The sequence below is a fragment of the Spermophilus citellus genome (assembly GCF_964194105.1).
Source record: "Spermophilus citellus genome assembly, chromosome: 7".
In the NCBI taxonomy this organism is placed as follows: Eukaryota; Metazoa; Chordata; class Mammalia; order Rodentia; family Sciuridae; genus Spermophilus; species Spermophilus citellus.
Genome location: NC_138188.1, coordinates 40,389,953 through 40,404,771, shown reverse-complemented (window position 1 = coordinate 40,404,771; position 14,819 = coordinate 40,389,953). Strand labels below are relative to the sequence as shown.

Here is a 14,819-nt window from a genome sequence, read left to right as displayed (position 1 = left end):
CGTCTGAGCACAGAAGATCCAGTTACAGCTCTATAAATCCCAGTTTCATCTTAGTCATTGGATCTAGTGTATTTTCTCTCCATACTGCCATAGTCTTTTCCAGAATCCACTGCCAAATTCTTGATTTTTCCCGATTAGTTTTAAATACCCCATGTTAAAAGAAAAATTGCAATAAATAAATAAATAAATATTACTTCTTTTGTCTCCCTGAAGTTGCTAGTTCCCATGCATCTTTTCATTTTAATGCTATAATATGGAGTTCACATATCCCCAAAGAAGGCCCACCTCTTTATTCATATTAACACTCTAGGGTTTGAGGCCTTGGTTTGTTTTTTTTTTTAAAAAAGTACAATATTCTCAAAAATATTTAAGTGAACAGACTGCTTATTGGTGGATTGATTTTTCTCTATGGAAATAAATCTGTTGGCAGCCACCAGAATTGGGGTATAAAAGATGACCTTGGGCAGCTGCTGCCATTTGTTATGGTGGGAAGATGAGGGTTTTGTCTCTCCCTGGGGGTTAATATTGTGATGTTCTGAATGCCACCAGGGCTCTGTTTCTGAAGGGTTATGCTGGAGAGAGGAAGGCTTTGTGGTTTATGACAAGATCACCGCAGAATATTTTGTGCACGCCATGATTTGTATCACCCATTTGTGCACAGGCCATAAAAGTGCACTTTTTATCAGGAACATTTGTGAATATATAACAGCACTGAAGACATATGGCCACTAAATAATTCACAGTTATCTATCTTCTCAGCAGATTCCATATACACCTACCATGTTTTAATGCCTAGTTTGCTCAGAAACAATATTCTTTATGACCCTTCCAATATAAAAATGTTTATTGACTGGCAGAAATATATGGATACCATGGGATTGGGCTGTAAGGTAAGAGAGAGCTTTCTGTTTTCTCTACCTCTTTTTCCTCTTCATCCTTTCCCCCTCAACCCTTCCAAGCAGCACCCAAATTATAGGACAGAGTGTCTCTCCCAAAGGGGGTGGGGACTGTTGAACTACTTATCTGGGCCATAAGATGGAAGTCACTGACTAGCCTTTCCTCTTGTCTTTTCAGTTCTATATCCATTTACAGTCCCAAGGAGAATCCAAATGCATTTGACACCGCAGCGTTCTTCCAGTCTGTGGGGAATTTCCTGGGGATCTTCGCTGGCTCATTCGCAATGGGGTCTGCATATGCTGTTGTCACAGCACTGATATCCTTTATCTGTCTGTGGAAAGCTGGGGTCTTCTGAGAGCACCCAGTATCCGTGGAATGTTTCTGAGGCTGAACAACCTCCAGGCCAGTAAATGGTTCAAGTTGGATAAAGCCCTGCTAAGTCCATCTTGGTTCTGAGTGATTGCCCCAGGAGGCACAGATTGGCACCCATGGCAGAGGGGGCCAGGATCTTTCTTGTCTAGGGTCAATACTAGTGCTCTTGATCATGTCTGATCTTAGACTATCAACAGCCTTTTAAAAAATGCAATGTAGGGAAAGTAGTGGGCAGAGAACATCAGGATTGGCTATCCTAGGGTCGAGAGGAAGAACTGAAGGTCCAGCATCATGAACATAGGATGAACTGGGGGTGATAACCTGGCTGGGCTCTGCCTCCTTTTCATGCTTGTGACCGTCACTAGCCTACAGGATAAGCCAAGCCAGATATCACTATGGATTTAAAAAGTATCCATAACTACTTCATCGAAGGGAACCTGCAAACAATGCAGAAATGATATATTTGCCATATCTGGGACACTGTGTCCTTAGATCCTTTCTTTGATGTTAGGGAGTAGGGAGGATGGGTAGAGTTCCTGAAGGATCCTGGGTGGGGTGGGAGTGTCCTTGTTCTAGTATGCTCTTCACCCAGAATAGCTGGATGGGGCAAAAGTGAGTCAGAGTTGGGGAAGAAAGCCAGAGGATCAATGTCAACTCTGAGGACTTGAGGCCAGAGAGAAGACACAAAAAGACAAAAAAACGATGGCCAAAAATCCCAGAGGAAAGAGAAGAAAGGAATGTGGCCACAAGGGATCAGAGCCCAAGGTAAGAAATGCAAACTGTTGGAGTCTTTTTCCATGAGGACTGGCCCTGAGATTCACTGAACAGCTGCTAAAAGGCTCCGTTCTAATGAGGGTGTCTACAAAGAGTCAAGATGAATAAAATATGGTCTCTGCCCACAATGAATGGCACGCTTGGGAAGACAAGCTCCACACTGAGAACTGGATAGAAAGTGCCAAAGCTGTATGCAAGCTATTGGGACTGTAAAAATTCAGAGAAAGACGACTGTGTCTGGAATAGTCCAAGAGACTCTTGGCCAACTGTTCCAAAAAATAATTTGAAAAGTGGTATTTTTATGCAGAGAGGGATCTGGGCTTGGCCTTGAAGATAGGTAGGATGGAAGCCAGGGCTATGCAGTAAGTACCCCAGGAAGGGAAGACCAGTATTTGCCCTGGTGGAGGTGGGACTGACTGGGGCTGCACATGGCTCCACCATATCAGCAGTGCTTATATTTATTGGGTACCAACAGCTTAGAAAGGATAAGCTATGGGCCAAAGCCCTGTCATCAATAAGTGAGTCCAGAGTGAAAATGCATACTCCCAAACCACTTCTTCCTGTTGCGTCTTAATCACTAGCTGGAGTTGCCCTGAAGGTCATGTGTGGTTTAGAACAGAGCAATAATAATGGTGACAGGAACACTTAGGCAATGTCTGGCCATGCACCACCTCATTTGGATCAACCTTGTAGGACAGGTTATTATCATCCTCACTTTGCACACGAGGAAACTGAGGCATGAGGAGGTCAAGGAGCTCACGATGGGTCATGCACCAGTAACAATGAACATGACACTAATAATATCATCTAATGTTCATTGAGAGGTGTACCATGTGCCAGAAGTTGCCCTGAGCATCTTGCATGGATTATCTCAGATTTTGCAAGGATGCCCAAAGGCAGGTGCTGTTATTATCTCAAGTTTACAGCTGAAGGAGTACAATTTAGGTTAAACAACTTGGCTAAGGCTTCACAGCTAGGACTCGCAGGGCCAACAGGCCTGAGGGAGGCAGGTGCACTGCTGTCCCTCCACCTGCATCCCCTGATCTCCCTTCCTGACTGAGGCAGAGTGTCCTCGGCTTGTAGCTCCAGGCTCTGCACCTGGGGGTTAACTCAGAACCCAGCTACTTTCTAGAGGAGGTTAAGTAAAAATAAGGCCCTGTAGCCCTTTGAGATCCTGTTACTTAAGCCTGGACTGAGCCTCCTCTTTTTATATATATATATATAATTTATTTATGAATACATTTATATTTACTTATTTCTTTTTTTAAGAGCATCCTCTTTAAGACAAATCACAAGAGGAATTCTGAGGAATTCCTCTAGAAACAAAGGCTTCCCTCCTCCAAGCCACAAAAGGGGTTTTGAAAGGTGCCTAAGGGCAGCCCTTTTTCACTCCATAGAGTTGCTTTGGGGGTCTTGCTAGTTCTATTTTCAGCAAAGATTTTTTAAAAAAAAATTTATATCGCTAACAGAAAAAAAATAATATCACTTTTGTTGCAGGGTGCTTTTCTGAGTTTTTAACATGTACTAATTGGTATAACTGCCAATGAGGTAGACTGTAGTATTACCTTCACTTTTTGAAAGGACATCAGAAGCCCAGAGGGGTCAAGAAATGTGGATATGGTGAATACAAACCCATGTGGAGTCAGTTTCCGAGCCCACCGAGGTCATCCTGCCTCCTGGCACTCTGTGCTTTCTAAACCATTCAAAACATTCTTAGCAACTTCACCTCATGCCACTCTCCACACTGTGGGAACAGGCACTGTCTTTATTGCCAGCCCACATAGGACAGTGGAAGACCAGGCTGCTCCCTGGGGACCTCCTTCTAGCCATACTCTCCTGGGCTCCTGGGTACCTGCCACAGCTCTCCTAAGGGCACACCCCACGCATGGCCTGAGGCCAACTTCCAGAGGTTTTGCACCCACAATTTGCTGGGTTTATACTCTTCCTAGACACCTCCGCTGTCTGAACACAGGTTTGAATTATTTTCGTGGGCATGTTCAGCCCCCAGCAAAGCATGGAATTCGCTCTGGTCTTCGAGAAGGGCCCACTGAGATTGGCACTGAAAATCAGTCTTTCACTCTGAAATACCATTACCAGATCAGCTTTTCTCAGCCAGTACGGTGATGTAGCTGTCAAACCAGTTGGTGTTTCCCTTAACACATTTTATCACTTGACCAAATTTACCAAACTGTGTGAGTTCCCAATGCTGGAAACGGGCCTGTTTTTCCTCCTGTCCTGGAGTGCCTTCCTGTCCGCCGAGGCTGCCGGCCTAACAGGTCAGTACTTCATGCCGCACAGGGAGCTGGGTGTGTGTGTGTGTGTGTGTGTGTGTGTGTGTGTGTGTATGCACGTGTCTAGGTGTGTACTCCTCCCTGACCCAGCAGGAAGTGAAATGAAGTCTCTCTCAAGGAGTGAATGTGAATGATTTGTTCAGAATCAGCCTCTCCTTGGTACCCTTGGGAGAAATCATAATAATAATCCATCCATTTTATACATAATAGCTTCATAGAATGTCTCCAAAATGCTCTTCTCTCCTTGCTGGATGGGAGAGGGTGTTGAGATGACTGATTTATAGGGGTGATGGATGACTTTACAAATGGAAGTCTGCACTTAGTGGGAAAGGGTACACACATAATTGTTCCATAGAGAAAGACCTTGACTTTCCACCTGCCGTCAGCACAGGATCCAGTGTAGACAGCCTCCCCGGGAATGGCCATCTCCCACACACCAGTGTTTGTGATCTCTGCCTGTGCGCTTGGCAAGTCAGAAAACACAGATTCAACGTGGCAGCTTTGCACTTGTATGTCTCTTAGCACAGAAAGTCCACGTAGGGAGTCCTCTGAGGTGGGGCAGCTGATAGAGGGGCAGTCCCAAGGCCCGAGGGCCATGGATCCTGTGATCTGGCTTCCACAATTAGGTCGCCTTTCTGTGACTGTGAGGGTTTACGCTTGAGTACCTGCAGTGATTGGGTGCTTTTCCATGTAGAAGAATCACTGAGGCTCCGAGCAAATGTCAGAGCTATTTCTCTCCTAAAGGCTGATTCCCTGCTTCTCCCAGGTTTCAAACCTGAATCCCTTGCTGCTGCCTTCTGCATCTTAACTGACAGTCACATGGTGAGAATCTCTGCTAAGGTATTAACCAATAACGAGACATGCTTCGCTGGGTACTTGCATTTTAGTAGGTGATGCTTTAAGTCTAAATAACAAAAAACAATAAAAATTGACCTAAATTGAAGATGGACCATGAGCCAGGCTCTGGCTGGCTGCCTTTAACTGACGATCTCATTAATTTACAGAAAGACTCAAAATAAGACACTATCCCCATTTTACTCAGTCAACATTGAGTGGTAAACTAGGGTTTAAATTTAGGAAATGGAAGTCCAGATTCTGGACTCTTGAATACCAAGCATCACTACTTTGATGGAAGCTCACCTGTGGATTATTATGCAGACCTCCAAGAGTGGGAAGATAGAGTCCTGGGGGCCTGACTGGTGTGCTTGCTTCTGGTTGGTCTGGGTGCTCTTGTGAATGCTGTGGCAAATTGTTTTAGAAGTGACAGCCTTCTTCTCTCATCAACTGACCCAACTTACTGCAGAGCCTCAACAGTGCTAATGCTAGAACAGAAAGCTGCCTCCCAATTCCAATGATCAAGATTCTGCCCCTATTAGGCCCTTGTACCCAAATTATTTTTAGTGCAAATTCTACTGTGTTAGTACATTGCCATGTTATTATGCATCTCAGAAAAAACAACAACACTAAAAGAATAATCACATCCCTTAAAATGAAATAACATAGATAAACTATTGATATCATTGTCAAACTTGAGGGCCTGCCCCCATATTCTGTGCCCTCTTTAGTACTTGTTGTAAAATGATCTAAGTAAAGTTGACAATAAGAATTAAACATTGTACCTTCCTGAAAGGTAAAGAAGTATGTTTAACCCACTGAATGTCTTTTAGTCTGCTGTTGAAGTTTAATGAATGCACATTCTCTCTCTCTCTCTCTCTCTCTCTCTCTCACACACACACACACACACACACACACACACACTATTGCCTAAAAGTCATACAGTGCATTTCTGTGTGTGAAAATGATCTATCTCAAAATCACATAACATGAGCCATGCATATCATGGGACCATTTAGTTGAGGATAAATACGAAAGTGTTCTGAGAGAGTTTTTCTGCAAGATAGGGCAGCTGTTTGTTTCTATAACTTGGCAATAAACATGATTCTGAGCTTTATGGAAGATAAAGTCAAAAAGGAAACATGAGGAGATATATAGGAATAAAACAGCATTATAAAAGGAAATCATACTTATTTATAAAAATAGCAATTTTTTTTCCAGTACTAAAATTTTGGGAGAATTTGTCACATGCATCCTTATGTAAGGAACTTTGAACATCAGAATGGAAAAATGTATTTAATGCTACTTTTAGAGAAGATGGAGATTCATTCTTCCTGTGGTCATTTCTCATATTGACCTTCAAGGAAATCTGAGGCTGGTGGTATAAAGTATAATCCTTCGAGTTCCCCCCAATGTAATGATAAAATCTTTTAGTTCTAGTCCATAGGTAAACTAATGTGATGCAAAGTTAAAATCTGGGGGAAAAATTTTAATGCTCAATAAATGAATATATAATATGGAATGCAGTGAATCAAAATGGAATGGGCTGTTAGTTTATGAGTTATTACGTACCAGGCAGAAGTCACGGGCCTCGCTTACATGGTCAGGGCTCACTAAAAGCACTTTACTCCTAGAGAGGGTGGCAGTGTGCATGGTACAGAATCCTCTAGCCCTGACCCTCCAAAGTGGGTCTTCAAGGACATCCACCAAGTGAACAGGACTCTAGGCCTGCCACCCTAGCTTCTGTGAGTTGGGTTTTCACATAAGATTTCATGTGAAAAAGGGATTTCTGCTGCCTTAAGGAAAGCATACCTGTTTTAAAGTGTAAAAGTGTTTTTTTTTTCATGTTTTCTTACTCCTATGTTAATATGTGTTTGTTGTGAAAATTTTAGAAAATGTAGATTCATGAAAGGACATAAAATTAGAATCACTTATATTCTTATTTCCTATCAATAATTATTACTAATACTTGTCTGTGTCTATTTAGTTAGAAATATATGTACATATATACATATATATGTTTATGTGTTAACATGCATTTACATACACACTCAAATATAGACATACTTATTTGCAAAAAAACCCCCAAACTTTCTGTATATATATATATATATGTGTGTGTGTGTGTGTGTGTGTGTGTGTGTGTATAGAAATAAAATTACATATGCATGTGTATATATATTATATATATATGTAATTATATTCCTGTACTTATTAAGTAATTTGCTCGTTTTACAGGACCATTTATGGTAGAAGTTTTTCATGATATTAAGTAGTATATCAACTCTCCATAATTTATTTTACATGATTATTTGTGGTCTTTACTATTATTATTGTAATGATAATCCCTACAGCCAGATGTATTAATTTTTATTGACATAACCACATAAGAATAAAAGTTCTGAGTTAATACAAAGACTAGAATTTTAAAGTTTTGGAGAGGTTTATCTAAATTGTCCTCTGGAAATTTCTTGTCCCTGTCTACCCTACCAACAGTGTGGAAGAGGTTTTATTTACCCATGCCTTCTCCAACCTAAGACTTAGTAACCATGGCTAACCACGTTCCATTTCATTTTGGTTGACATTACATTTTTGCTGAAGAAAATAATTTTAATGCAGAAAAATTGAAAGCATTCCCTCTAAAAACTGGAAGAAGACAGAGGTGCCCTCTGTCACCATTTCTATTTACCATAGTTCTTGAAACTCTAGCCGGAGCAATGAGACTGACAAAAGAAATTAAAGGGATATGGACAGGAAAAGAAAAACTCAATTGTAAATGATATGATTCTATACCTAGAAGACCGAAAACATTTCACCAGGAATCTCCTGAACTAATAAATGAATCCGGCAAAGTAGCTGGATATAAAATCAACACCCATAAATCAAAGGCATTTCTCCACTGAAAGAGAAACTAGTAAAACCACCCCATTTACAATAGCCTCAAAAAACTAAAAATAAAATGCTTGGTAATAAATTTAACAAAAGAGATGAAAGACCTCTACAATGAAAACTACAATATGCTAAAGAAAGAAATTAAAAATATCTTAGAAAATGGAAAGACCTTCCTTGTTCTTAGATAGGCAGAATTAATATTGTCAAAATGACCATACTACCAAAACCACTATACAGATTCAATGCAACCTCAATCAAAATCCCAATGGCATTCCTTATAGAAATAGAAAAAGCAATCATGAAATTCATCTAGAAAAAATAAGAGACCCAGAATAGCCAAAGCAATCTTTTAGCAAGAAGAGTGAAGCTGGAGGCATTACTCTTCCAGACCTAAAACTATACTGCAGAGCAATAGTAACAAAAACAGCATGGTATTGGCACCAAAATAGACCTGTAGACCAATGGTACAGAATAGAGGACACAGAGTCTAACCTACATAACTACAGCTATCTTATATTAGACAAAGGCACTAAAAACGTACATTGGAGGAAAGATATCCTCTTCAACAAATGGTGTTGAGGAAACTGGAAATCCACATGTAACAAAATGAAATTAAACCTCTGTCTCTCACCATGCACAAAACTCAACTCAAAGTGGATCAAGGACCTAGGAATTAAACCAGAGACCTGCACCTAATGGAAGAAAAAGTAGGCCCAAATCTCCATCACATTGGATTAGGTCCTGATATTCCTAATAAGACTCCTGTAACACAAGAATTAAAACCAAGAATCAATAAATGGGATGGATTCAAACTAAAAAGCTTCTTCTCCACAGAAGAAACAATCAATGAGGTGAATAGAGAGCCTACAGAATGGGAGCAAATATTTACCACAAGCACATCAGATAGAGCACTGATCTCTAGGATATATAAAGCACTCAAAAACTTTAATGCCAAAAAAACAAATAACCCCGTCAATAAATGAGCCAAGGACCTGAACAGACACTTCTCAGAAGAAGATATACAATCAATTACAAACATATGGAAAAAATGTTCAACATCTCTAGCAATTAGAGAAATGCAAATCAAAACTAAGATTTCATCTTACTCCAGTCAGAATGGCAGCTATCAAAAATACAAACAACCATAAGTGTTGGCGAGGATGTGGGGGAAAAGGCACACTCCTACATTGCTGGTAGGACTGCAAATTGGTGCAGCCAATCTGTAAAGCAGTATGGAGATTCCTTGGAAAACTTGGAATGGAACCACCATTTGACCCAGCTATCCCACCCCTTGCTTTATACTCAAAGGACTTAAAAACAGCATACTACAATATCAAAGTTTATAGCAGCACAATTCATAATAGCCAAATTATGGAACCAACCTAGATGTCCTTTAGTAGATAAATGGATAGGGAAATTTTGGTATATATACACAGTGGAACATTATTCAGCATTAAAAGAGAATAAAATCATGGCATTTGCAGGTAAATGGATGAAGTTGGAAAATATAATGCTAAGTGAAGTAAGCCAATCCCTGAAAAATAAAGGCCAAATGTTTTCTTTGATATGAGGATGCTGACTCATAATGGCAATGGGGGAGGGGGAAACATGAGAGAAATAGAGGAACTTTAGATAGGGCAAAGGGGAGGGAGGGGAATGGAGAGGGCAAAGGGTTAGGAATGATGGTGGAATGAGTTAGACATCATGACCCTAAGTACGTGTATGAAGACTCAAATGGTATGAAAATACTTTGTGTACAATCCGTGACTTGAAAAATTGTGCTCTATATGTGTAATATGACATGAATTGCATTCTGCCATCATGTATAGTAAATTAGAATAAATAAACAATTTAATTTAAAAACAGAATTTTAAGTACATGTCTGTATTTGTTGGCATTTCTTCTTCAGCCAACTACTTGTCTATCCCCTTTTTCCTTTTCTCCTGTTGAAATGCTGATCTTGGTTTGTCACATTGTGTTTTAATTGCTCTTTACCTATTAAGAAAATTAACCTTTTGACTCTCTTTCAGGCTAGAAATATTTTTCCAATTTATACTTGTACCTTTTAAAACATGTGACATTTCGTTTGGGTCAGGGAAAGTAGTTAGTATGCACATTTTCAAGTTTTGTGTGTTAATTGTATCTCCTCCTTAGAAAGTCAAAGTGTTTCTCTAACAATAATATATGTTTTCTTCTAATAGGTGTCTGGTTTTATTTTTACAGTGGAATCCAAATGGAATTTGTTTTGATATGAGGCATGGGGTCTATAGGAATTTAATTTTTTTTCTTGATAGTTAATCACTTATCCTATCAACCTTTTTCTATAAATTTGGAATGTTTATACTATTTCATTTATTTCAGCTTTGTGGTTCGTTTTAATATCTAGTAAATCAATCTGTCATACCCATTCCCCATTTTTCAAAAGTTCTTGAGCTACATATTTAGTATTCCACATGGACCTGAAAATAACTTCAGTTTCCAAATAGAAGATAACTTTGGGATTCCAACTGGGGGCGCATAATATTTTTAGATTAATTGAAGAGAAGTGGTGTTTTTATAACCTGAGTCTTCCCACACAGGAATATGTTATGTCTATCCATTTATTTAAGTCATATTTTATGATCCTCAGTAAATTTTTATAGTCGTCTTCACATTAGATCTACAAATTTCTTGTTAAGTATCTTTTTAACTACCTTATATTTTGGGGTGCTATAATGAATGGAAGCTTCTTCCACTGTAAGCTTCTAGCTGGTTATCGTGTGTGCGCACGCGCATCTAGATTTATCTGCCCTATTTGATTGACTCTTTGAAGCTCTGAAATTCAGATCTAGAGCTGATGTGCTGGATTAGGATTAACAGGCAGAAGTTACCATGGGCTGTCAGCTCGACAGCATTAACTGAAGCCTCCTAGCACTCAGTAAATACGTTCTGAGCAATGAAATGAATGATTTTAACTCAATTAAAGGGAAAACTTCCTAAATCTGAATAACAGACTAGTAATTGATTTATAAGGTCATAAGTGCTTGGCTGCTTGATGACATTCCTGCACCTTCTTTATGTCCCCTGGCCAGGATATTCCTGAAGAGATCCATATATCAAGGAAATGATTTATCATAAATTGTATTCATCTGTACTTTGTTTTCCTAGCTAGCAACTTAAAAATAAAGCTACATAGTCCTGAGGAGAAGAGCACAGTAAAGAGGGGCATGGTGGTCAGGTGTGAGGCTGGGCTACTTGGCACCCCATCTTACTCTCCCTGGGAATCATACCCTGATGTCTCTTAGCGAATGAACCTTAACCAGATGTCCCACCCTCCTGTGCTAAAAAGAACGAGGCCTCTGAAGCTATGTCAATCAGGCACCCTTTCCCTGGAATGTGAAATCTAGCAGGGAGATGCGAGGAGGATGTAAAGCTCTCCACATCTGTTCTTTCCAGCAGCGGAGCCCTACTGAGCCCTCCTCTTGATTCTTGCCACCAGGTCCCCAGAACTACCAAGAGAGAGCTCTCAGGCTCCTTCCACTGATCCCATTCTGGTTTCAGCAGGTGGAGTCCATTTTTATTGCTTACAAAGAAACTGAAATGGTACAAGTAAAAGAATAAGCCAGAAGCTATTTTAACCAAAGAAACTGCATAACTTGGGGACCCTTAGAAAGGAAGTGAGGTTCAAAGGCAGTACAGTCTCCAGGCTGGGATCCTTGGGACCATCTTGTGCCAGGTGCACACTTAGCAACAAACAAAAGGAATCAAGCTTTTAAAGACAGATTGCATGGGGTTCATTATGCTGCCATTATGGCTGCCATTTCAGCTTCTTATCACGAGCACTTCATTACCACATCTCCTGCATTCACTTCCAGTTGCTACTAATTTGATGATGATCATTTGATTTATTTTGATCATCTTTTACTTCAAGGGCCACATTTGCAGCCACCTCCTCTGGGTCTCTTGCAAATTGCACCTGCAAATGTTCAATAGCCACATGGAAGAACTTGGTTTTGTGGAAACAAGTGGCTTTTAGACATGCAAATGAGGGTTGGTATTTCTATTACCCAGAAGTCTGATTTTCTGCTCTTGGAAACATACAAGTGAGGTTTGAAAAAAAATTTTTTTACTTGGGAAGACAGGACAGAATATAAAATACAAACAAGAGGTCTTTCTAAGAGATTGTGCATGTGGAAATGGACTTCAGGGTCTCTACAAGCAGGAAAACCTAGGAAGAAAGAATATATGTGAATATGTCTGCCCTACTTAAAAAAAAAAATCAGCCATGGAGGTATGTGTCTGGTTTCTGGCTCTTCTGACTTGCCCAGGGACTGGAATAAGTAATTCTATTAATTGGTATCTCATTTTCTTCACTACTAAAGTAAAAGGATTTTACTATTTTCTAATGGAAGGACACTGTGCCCATACAGAATGTGGCTTTTAAGTAAATACATGACCCTCAGCTCTCCTCTCCATCACGTACCCACACTCCTGCTTCCCCGATTTCTGATTTTCTTATCCAGAGGCCTATTTACTAAAAGTCATTAGGTTACTGAGCCATTATTTTAAATTGAATATTGAAAATAATTCAGCAGTATTATGTACAGCATAATCTCTAATAGAATTGAATCCTGTCATAGAAGCTGCTTTTCAGTTTATAAAGATAACCAAAAAGCACAGCTGGACAGGTTGTTAGAAAATTCATTTTTATAATCTGTTTCCCAGCTGAGACTTTGGGGGTCAGGTTTCTTTTTTTTTCAAGAAACAGACTTTCAGGGCCTGTCATTAAACACCCGAAGAGTATGATTTCTAATGGCAACACTGACACCACGTCTAATGACTTCCCTGCTTCCAGGCAGTGCTAGAATAACGGCAGCTTCCATTTTTAGCTTCCTGGGGCCTACTTTATGTTCACCAGAGGCAAAGGAGGGGGAGGGGGCCATTGGCTTGGCTTATTCTCTCATACACAAAGTTAAACAATGCAACCCACTATTTACCGAGCTTAGAATGACCTCCATCTAAGGAAATAAATGCTTAAAAATATGAAGAAGAAGAAGAAGAAAAAAGTCCTGATTCCTAAGTAATGGTGTTCAGTGAATCTAGAGAGTAGAAGACTGAAAAAATTTTATAAATGTAGAAATGTAAAAATAAGTTACACTGGTCCATTCACTAGGGAGTCAGACAGGATGTCTGAAATACGCACATCACACACACGTGTGAAGTTCAATATGAAGGGTGAGATCAGTGGAGTCCCTTCACCTGGGCATATTCCCCTTGCGCTGCTGGCACAAGGACCCCCTCCCACTGTCATGGTAAGGAACAGCTGTCACTTGGCAGCTCGGGTCTACTTACCTGTTCATCAGCTCAGTCCGTGGAAGGCTTCCGTGGAGTAAGCAGTCAGGAGAAGGGGGACTTGGGAACATTTTTCTCTTTTATAATAAACAAGAAGGAAAGATTTCTAAATGAAATGACCATGACCAGACACCCTGTGTCTCCACTTGACCTGTAGCAAGAAACTGGTTCTTCACATCTCACCTCCATCGACTCTCAGATGGGCAAAAATTGGTTTGGAACTCTTAAAGAAGGCTTTTAGCTCCGAGGGGGATGTGTTCCATTTGACTGTTCCCTGATGCATCAAATGTCTGGGTGGAAACAATATTCCTGGAGCTCAGTAAATACATCTCCAGGAGAGGATTCGGCTTGGATCTTATCTCAAAAACAGCTTCTAAGTATGTATCATTAGGCAGCATTTCTTAGCTTAAAACTTCCCCTGCTTTTGTATTGCAAGGACCATGTGATTGCAACTTAACCAACACCTCACCAACAAATGAGGAGCCCCGTGAGTGTCTGCGGAGACAAAAATAAAACCTGGAGGCTCAAAATAATAGGCATTCAAGCTGTGGAGATAGGCACCCAAAATTCTCAAGGGGATTAGTTATCCAGCACAGGGAACCACCGTTGAGCATGCTGGGATGTCATCTGCACAAACACAGTGTACCACTCCTCCTATTGACAACTCCTTAACTCACACCTGCTCTTTATTGAACCAAATTGCTCTTCATTTCAATATGCAAACAACCTGCACATGCAAGGAAAGTAGTGGACAAATTTACCCCTGCTCTCATCACTGTAAATATGTTCAGTCTTGATTTAACATCTCCTCCAGGTGCCAGGAGGCGTTAAGAATAAAGAGGAGATTCATTCTTTCTCAAGAACCCATCTATAAGCATGTAGAAAATTATGAAAAGATGACACAAATAACCTTTATATAAGTGAAGGAGAAAACAAAGTCAGAAATAATTCCTAGCTCCCCATACCCATTACATCAATGATTCCTTCACCAAAATGGGGGTGGCAAGTGAATGCATAGAGGCAAGAGTTAATTGACGGGGGTGTTGGGAGGGGGATCCTATGCAAGTGTGGATTGTCCACCTGGCAATTGGATATGCACATCTGGGATGAGATTGCTAGTTAGAAATTTAGGCAACACTGGTACGAATGTGTTAGCTGGTTCCAAAGAAATGGAAAGGCAAGGAGGCTAATCCTGATGGATATCAAAATTGGAGGTGAAATGCCAGGGACCTAAGCAAAAAAAGATTTTTCTTCTTCTCTAGACCTCAAGTTTATTTGTATAAATACTCACTACTACCTTAGGAAGAATTACCTAGGGAATTTGTTGCTGTTGTTTTGTCGTTAGATGGAGATTAATAAACCTTGCAGCATAGACATGAAGTTAACAATTAAGTGAATGTGTGTGCTCAGCACTGAAGAAACCAGAAA

At 40.2% G+C, this 14,819-nt stretch overlaps 1 protein-coding gene across 1 annotated transcript in view; it reads left to right on the top strand.

The window, feature by feature from the left end:
* Positions 1-14,819, top strand: part of SLC9A9 (solute carrier family 9 member A9) — a 561,779-nt gene that overhangs the window by 261,204 nt on the left and 285,756 nt on the right. Inside the window, exons 7-8 of the mRNA XM_081301714.1 lie at positions 1,075-1,213; positions 4,214-4,319. Coding sequence (XP_081157840.1) covers positions 1,075-1,213; positions 4,214-4,319 — 245 coding nt within the window. The remainder of the gene's footprint in view (positions 1-1,074; positions 1,214-4,213; positions 4,320-14,819) is intronic.